Below are 8,366 nucleotides of genomic sequence, written 5' to 3'. Positions count from 1 at the left end.
AAAGAGAAAGAGAGAGAGAGAGAATTCAACATCCCAATTAGGATCTGGCTAAAAATACTTGAAACAGTTATAGAACCCTTTGATGTCTGGGTTCTGCTTACCAACCAATAATTCACAAAATGGGACAAACACCAAACTGCATGCAGAATTCTGCAAAAACATCCTCTGTATCTAACGTAAAACACCAAATAATGCATGCAGAGCAGAATTAGGATGATACCCAATGAGCAAAATCCAGAAGAGACGTTAAATTCTACAACCACCTAAAAGGAAGCAATTTCCAAACCTTCTATAACAAAGCCATCACTTACAGAGAGATTAACCTAGAGAAGAGTCCCCTCAGCAAGCTGGTCCTGGGGCTCTGTTCACAAACATACACCCCACAGAGCCCCAGGACAGAAACAAAATTAGACTCAAACAAATCATGAGAAAACAAAAAGATAATTACTTGACACATTGGAAAGAATTAACCAAAAAACGAAGTAAACTGGAATGCAGTTTGGCCCTAAACAGAGAGTACACAGTGGCAGAATACCTGACCACTGTGACTGACCCCAAATGAAGGAGAACTCTGACTATGCACAGACTCAGTGAGCATACTGAAAGGTTGCTGGATCGAATCCCCGTGCTGACAAGGTAAAAATCTGTCGTTCTGCCCCTGAGCAAGGCTGTTAACCCATTGTTCCCTGGGAGTCGAAGACGTGGATGTCGATTATGGCAGCCTCTTTGATTCAGAGGGGTTGGGTTAAATGCGGAAGACACATTTCAGTTGAATGCACTCAGTTGTACAACTGACTAGGTATCCCCCTTTCCCTTAGCCTTGTTATTGAGAGAGGCCTCCGTAGGCAGACCTGGCTCTCAAGAGAAGACAGGCTATGTGCACACTGCCCACAAAATGAGGTGGAAACCGAGCTGCACTTCCTAACCTCCTGCCAAATATATGACCATATTAGAGACACATATTTTCCTCAGATTACACAGACCCACAAAGAATTTGAATACAAATCAGATTTGGATAAACTCCCAAATCTATTAGGTGAAATACCACAGTGTGCCATCACAGCAGCAAGATGTGTGACCTGTCATCACAAAAAAGGGTGAACCAGTGAAGCACAAACACCACTGTAAATACAAAGTATATTTGTGTTGATTTATTTGCCCTTTTGCACATTGTTACAACACTGTACATAGCCATACTATAACATTTGAAATGTTTCTATTATTTTGAAACTTTTTTTAGTGTAATGCTTACTGTTAATTTCTAATTATTTATTTAACTTACGTTTATTATCTATTTCAATTGCTTTGGCAATGTAAACATGTTTCCCATGCCAATAAAGTCCATTGAATTGAATTGAGAGAGAAATAACATGCTGAGCTCACCCTTGCAGGCCAAGGTCCATATTGTGGTGTGGGTGGGGGAGGGTGTTCAATTGTCCACACATAAGCTGACCTACAGACAGGACTCCCATGGTCTTGGATAATTAGAATACACTGACTCCCCCCTGAATGTACTCTACAACTACCAATACATACCCATTTCAATACAATTGTTCCCCCTGCACTTTCATATAATTTGCATATCATTTAATTGTGCATTGAGAATAGTATCCACACACTGCCAAAGTATGCTGCTTTTGATAAAAAAATGTAGGTGTCTTTTCCTCAGGTGAAGAGTATTATATACTCCTGTTTGTACCACTTTGACTGCAAAAAGCCAGTCCCTGTCTGTTATTAAAAGCATTTAAATGCTTTAACATCTTGGCAGCCTGCCCAGTCCAAAGGCCTGTTGCCAAGGAAACAAATGACACCTGCTCTCTTGCTCTACTCCCTCCCCCAAGGCTCATATTTCAAATCTGTTTTTCCTGTAATCTCTGGTATACCTCATTGCCTTTCAGCTAAAAGCTTTTTGTTGTGGCATTGGAGCAAGAGAGCGAGAGAGAGGAAGTGAAAGAGAGGGAGTGGTTAAGAGAGGGGGGGAGGGAGAAAGAGGGGCCTCCTCCTAGTTGCTAGGGCAACTTGACATCACAGTGACGATTTCCTCCATTTAAAAGCTTTTAACCGGATCCCTCTCCTGCCCTAGGGCCCATTTTGAGTCCTCTTTCAGCTAAGCTCGGGGGAAGGGCACAGCACAGGCAGAGCGGTGTGTGACTGTTTGCAACCACATTCCACTGACATAATGCTAGACAGCAGAGAAGGGCTTCAAACTAAACCGTTTTTGGGGCCTATTTTTGTTTACAGAACCAAAACAGGAAGAGAGTGCTTTTGAGAGGGCTTTCAAAATGGCTGCAGAGGAGAGTTTTAGTTACCTCATTCCGGGCCACAGCGAGAAGCACAGAAGGGCCCGAAACTGGACCGATGCAGAGATGAAGGGGCTTCTGTATGTATGGGAACAGAATGTCGCAGAGCTGAAGAAATGTAAGAGGAACGCCAAGATCTACGAGAAGATGGCCCAGAGGTTCTTTGAGCTCACTGGAGAACAACGCCACCGGGAGGAGATAAAGATGAAAATCACCAACATGTCTTTCCAGTACAGGCAAGTGTAAGAAATACCTTCTATTTATTTTGGGGGGTGGGGGTTGAAGAAGGTGGCAACATAAATCCATAAAAATCTTGTATTGTATGAATGCACTTTAATATCCAGAAATAACTGAAGTAGGCTACGTTGGAATGTAACTCCACAGGTGTCAGAGCATCCTGCATAACTAGAACTCAATACAGGCTGCTATGATACTTAGAAACGCAGACTTCTTATGTCACCTACTTTACCCAAACCAATATATACCATCCTTAACTCCTTATTTGACAGGAAAATGAAGTGCACAACCAATGGGAGCGGTGGGACACCCGACTGGCCGTACTACAAAGCAATAGAGAAGCTCCTCACCAAGACTGACGACAATGGGACTATGAACTCGTTTGAGCTCCAGTCTCCTGGCCCGTCCACCTCCACAGAGGCCTCAATGTCCCATGCAGAGGGCCTCCCCACGGGCTTCCTTCCGGAGTACACAGGCTCCTCGGACGAGATGGAGATGAGGAAGGACCTAATTGGATGGGAGAGCTCTGGCAGCCTGCACTCTGGACTTCCCTGTCCCGAGTAAGGCCATGTTTACATATTGGGCTTCAAATGAGGAAACAGAGAGAGAGAAAGAAAAAGAGGACACCTCCTTAGACAGAGAGAGAGAGAGAGAGAGAGAGAGAGAGAGAGAGAGATCAGGGGGGATAGAGAGAGAGAGAGAGAGAGAGAGGGGGGGATATCAAGCTGAGAGAGAGAGAGAGAGAGAGAGAGAGAGAGAGAGAGAGGCGGGGGATATCAAGCTGAGAGAGAGAGAGAGAGAGAGAGAGAGAGAGAGAGAGAGAGAGAGAGGCGGGGGGATATCAAGCTGAGAGAGAGAGAGAGAGAGAGAGAGAGAGAGAGAGAGAGAGAGAGAGGCGGGGGATATCAAGCTGAGAGAGAGGAGAGGGGGATATCAAGCTGAGAGAGAGAGAGAGAGAGAGAGAGAGAGAGAGAGAGAGAGAGGCGGCGGGGGTATCAAGCTGAGGTATTGAGCTAAACTGCCTAATTTCACATTATTTTGTAGTGGAACCGCTTTACCAAGTTTGATCGAAAATGGCCCTACATACAGAACTCTTGAATGCTTGTATAACTCTCTCTATAAATTATGTCATTACCATTGCTTTAACTAACAAAACCCCTTTCTGTCCAGTTCCCACCCGGCGCCGGCCAAGAGGAAGAAAGTGCACCAGCACCTGTCTCTGAAGCGGCGGAAGCTGAAGGTGATGGAGGCCATGCTGCAGGAGCAGCGGAAGGTGAGCCGGGCGGTGGAGGAGACATGCCGCGAGGTGCGCCGCGTCATGCACCAGCAGAACTTCCTCCAGGTGCAGAGCCTGCAGCTCCAAGAGCGCATGATGAACCTGCTGGAGAAGATGATCCAGCCACTGACGACCCCCACGCCAGCCTGGGGTGCTGCTGCCCAGCCTGGGGTCAAAGAGCCAGGCCAGGGATGAAGGGTCCAGAGTGAGGGGTCAAGGAGGGTGGTGGTGGTGGTCAGGACTCCCTAAAAACACGCCACTTCGATACAAGTGACTTTTCGTAGCAGGTTAGGTGAGCATTTCTGCTGACCCTAAAACCTAACCCTTTCCCTGACCTTAACCTAATTATCCTAACCTGCTACATTAATTATCCTAACCTGCTGCGTAAGTTCTCCTAACCTACTATGAAAAGACATAGCTGTATCGAAATTGCATCCCAGTGGTGCTCACTATATGGCTATGCTAGAAAATAAATGCCATATGCTACATGACTATGTGTTATATGCTACATGGCTATGTGTTATATGCTACATGGCTATGTGTTATATGCTACATGGCTATGTGTTATATGCTACATGGCTATGTGTTATATGCTACATGGCTATGTGTTATATGCTACATGGCTATGTGTTATATGCTATAATATGGCTATGCTTCACCTGGTGTATGGCACTTTTGACAACTGATTGAGAGTAAATGATGTCAATCTCACCCTAACCTTACCCCTGACCTGAATGCTCAATGGCAGAGAGAGGAAAAAGCAACTTGCTCATCAGTGCTGAGGCCGGTTTTGTCCTTTCTAGCATGGCTATCTAGTGGTTGCTGTGAGAGAGTGAGAGGTCAGGCGTGAGGGTTCAGAGGTGTATGGCTGAGGCTGCTTTAAGACAAGTTCCACCATTCATTGATCGTTTTGAGCGATATCTACAAGCTAGGAAAATACTGTGCTTATTGACATTAACAAAAGACAACGTTTGTCCACAAATTCTATATTTTAATGACAAAAGGCATGGGCATTTGGTGTTGTATCACTTATTTTTTAATGTGTGTCCTGCTATGGTGTATGCATCTTCCAACTAGCATAGCCTACTTGTTTGAAATATATGACTGAAATATAAACATATGTTCTGTTGTCATTTTTTGTCTCTTTCAACTATTCCTGATACAATCTTGTCTCCCTTTCATCCTACATATTGTCATAATGTAGCTGACATAAAGTCAACATTCACACTGTGTGTACTGTAATGTAATATGATCTCCAAACAATAACACATCATATTAAATGATAACATACAGAACCAGACAAAAGTCTGCACACACCTGCTCATTCAAGGGTTTTTCTTTATTTTTCCTATTTCCTACCAAAAAAGTGTTAAACAAATCAAAATATATTTTAGATTTTAGATTCTTCCAAGTAGCCACCCTTTGCCTTGATAAAGTCAGAGCATCTGCTGTCTTAGCCACTGCCTGTCACCAAGGGTGTACCCCAAGGCTTGATCCTAGGCCCCACACTTTTCTCAATTTACATAAACAGCATAGCTCAGCTGGCCCCTCCCCGGATTTTATGTTAAACGCTCTACGAAAAAGCTTTCTTAGTGTCCAACAAGCTTTCTCTGCCCTTAACCTTGTTCTGAACACCTCCAAAACAATGCCCCTTTCCCCACAGGTGTGATTACTACCTCTGAGGGTTTAGAGCTTGAGGTAGTCACCTCATACAATTGCTTGGGAGTATGGCTAGTCGATACACTGTCCTTCTCTCAGCACAAAGCTGCAGGCTAAAGTTAAAATCTAGACTTGGTTTCCTCTATTGTAATCGCTGCTCTTTAACCCCAGCCGCCAAACTAACCCTGATTCAGATGATCATCCTTGTCACACACTGACCATAGTTTGCTTTGTATGTTTCTATGTTTTGGTTGGTCAGGGTGTGATCTGAGTGGGCATTCTATGTTGGATGTCTTGTTTGTCTATTTCTATGTCTGGCCTGATATGGTTCTCAATCAGAGGCAGGTGTTAGTCATTGTCTCTGATTGGGAACCATATTTAGGTAGCCTGGGTTTGTAACGGCGTTCGTCTGTTGAAGGAGAGTCGGACCGAAATGCAGCGTGGTGGTTACTCATGTTCTTTAATGAAGAATCGCGATACATGAAATAACTAATAAATATACAAAAACAACAAACGGAACGTGAAAACCTATACAGCCTGTCTGGTGAACAACTACACAGAGACAGGAACAAACACCCACAAAATACACAGTGAAACCCAGGCTACCTAAATATGGTTCCCAATCAGAGACAACGAAAATCACCTGACTCTGATTGAGAACCGCCTCAGGCAACCAAGCCTATTCTACACCCCTACTCAGCCGCAATCCCAATGCCTACAAAACCCCAATACGAAACACAACAAAATAAACCCATGTCACACCCTGGCCTGACCAAATATGTAACGAAAACACAAAATACTATGACCAAGGCGTGACAGAACCCCCCCAAGGTGCGGACTCCCGGACGCACCTCAAAACCATAGGGAGGGTTCGGGTGGGCGTCTGTCCATGGTGGCGGCTCCAGCTCGGGATGTGGACCCCACTCCATTAATGTCATAGTTCCTCCCCTTCGCGTCCTGGGATAATCCACCCTCGCCGCCGACCATGGCCTAATAGTCCTCACCCAGAACCCCGCTGAACTGAGGGGCAGCTCGTGACTGAGGGGCAGCTCGGGACTGAGGGGAAGCCCGGGACTGAGGGGAAGCCCAGTACTGAGAGGAGGCCCAGTACTGAGATGAAGCTCAGGCAGGTAGTTGGCTCCGGCAGATCCTGGCTGGCTGGCGGATCTGGAAGAGTCTGGTTGACTGGCAGATCTGGAAGATCATGGCTGACTGGCGGATCTAGTTGCTCTGGCTGCTCCATGTAGACTGACAGCTCTGGCTGCTCCATGTAGACTGGCAGCTCTGGCTGCTCCATGCAGATTGACAGCTCAGGCTGCTCTATGCAGACTGACAGCTCTGGCTGCTCCATGCAGACTGGCAGCTCAGGCTGCTCCATGCAGACTGACAGCTCTGGCTGCTCCATGCAGACTGGCAGCGCTGGCTGCTCCATGCAGACTGGCAGCTCTGGCTGCTCCATGCAGACTGACAGCTCAGGCTGCTCCATGCAGGCTGACAGCTCTGGCTGCTCCATGCAGACTGGCAGCTCTGGCTGCTCCATGCAGACTGGCAGCTCTGGCTGCTCCATGCAGACTGGCAGCTCTGGCTGCTCCATGCAGTCTGACAGCTCAGGCTGCTCCATGCAGGCTGACAGCTCTGGCTGCTCCATGCAGGCTGACAGCTCTGGCTGCTCCAACAGTCTGGCAGCTCAGGCTGCTGTAGAGGACAGGCAGGAGGCTGAACCGGGAGCAGCGCTGGAGAGGAGGAAGGCTCTGCGCTGAACAGGCGGGAGACTCCGACAGCGCAGGAGAGGAGGAAAAGCGCTGGCTGCGCTGAACAGGCGAGGCGCACTGAAGGCCTGGTGCGTGGTGCTGGAACTGGTGGTACTGGATCGAGGACACGCACAGGAAGCCTGGTGCGGGGAGCTGCCACCGGAGGACTGGTATGTGAAGGTGGCACAGGATGGACTGGACCGTGAAGGTGTACTGGAGAGCCTGAGAGCAGGACTGGCACAGGACGTGCAAGGCTAGGTAGGTACACAGGAGGCCTAGTGCGTGAGGCTGGCACATTTTTCACCAGCCGACTAACACGCACCTCAGGACGAGTATGGAGCGCTGACCCAGATGCCATCAAATCCCCGACACGCTCCGTCGGACGAATCTTGTACCTAAAGCACCAAGCTAGCAACTCCCTCATTACTCTCCACTCCACTTTCCCCATTAACTCCTTCACAGTCTCTGCTTCACTCACCTCTAACACCGGCTCTGGTTCTGGTCTCCTCCTTGGCTCCTCACGATTAACAAGGAGAGTTGGCTCAGGTCTATCTCCTGACTCTGCCACTCTCCCTCTGAGCCCCCCCCAATACATTTTTGGGGCTGACTCACAGGCTTTCTTCTGCGCCGTCGTGATTGTCTCTCCAACTCCATTCTCCTATAGCCCTCTTCGCACTGCTCCAGCGAATCCCAGGCGGGCTCCGGCACCCTCTCTGGGTCGACCGCCCACCTGTCTATTTCCTCCCACGTCGTATACTCCATATTTCGGCTGTCCATAACCTCCTCCCTTCGCTGCTCCTGCTGTCGCTGCCTGTTACCACGCCGCTCGGTCCGGGTGTGGTGGGTGATTCTGTAACGGCGTTCGTCTGTTGAAGGAGAGTCGGACCGAAATGCAGCGTGGTGGTTACTCATGTTCTTTAATGAAGAATCGCAATACATGAAATAACTATTAAATATACAAAAACAACAAACGGAACGTGAAAACCTATACAGCCTGTCTGGTGAACAACTACACAGAGACAGGAACAATCACCCACAAAATACACAGTGAAACCCAGGCTACCTAAATATGGTTCCCAATCAGAGACAACGAAAATCACCTGACTCTGATTGAGAACCGCCTCAGGCAACAAAGCCTATTCT

General features: G+C 47.6%; 1 protein-coding gene across 2 annotated transcripts; it reads left to right on the top strand.

Moving 5' to 3' along the window:
* Positions 1–1,933: 1,933 nt before the first annotated feature.
* LOC118392705 (myb/SANT-like DNA-binding domain-containing protein 1) lies at positions 1,934–4,946 on the top strand. Of its 2 annotated transcripts, none has more exons than XM_052459439.1 (3): positions 1,934–2,536; positions 2,810–3,097; positions 3,708–4,946. In XM_052459439.1, exons 1-3 carry the CDS (start codon positions 2,283–2,285, stop codon positions 4,006–4,008), a joined length of 843 nt encoding a protein of 280 aa, XP_052315399.1. In that variant the 5' UTR covers positions 1,934–2,282; the 3' UTR covers positions 4,009–4,946. The 2 variants fall into 2 exon arrangements, with proteins under 2 accessions (XP_052315399.1, XP_052315398.1); XM_052459438.1 differs by having other exon boundaries at positions 1,934–2,542.
* Positions 4,947–8,366: the final 3,420 nt, after the last annotated feature.

The sequence above is a fragment of the Oncorhynchus keta genome, chromosome 13 (assembly GCF_023373465.1).
Source record: "Oncorhynchus keta strain PuntledgeMale-10-30-2019 chromosome 13, Oket_V2, whole genome shotgun sequence".
Taxonomy (NCBI): Eukaryota; Metazoa; Chordata; class Actinopteri; order Salmoniformes; family Salmonidae; genus Oncorhynchus; species Oncorhynchus keta.
The sequence above is the reverse complement of the archived record's forward strand: the minus strand, read 5'-3'. Positions and strand labels throughout refer to the sequence as shown.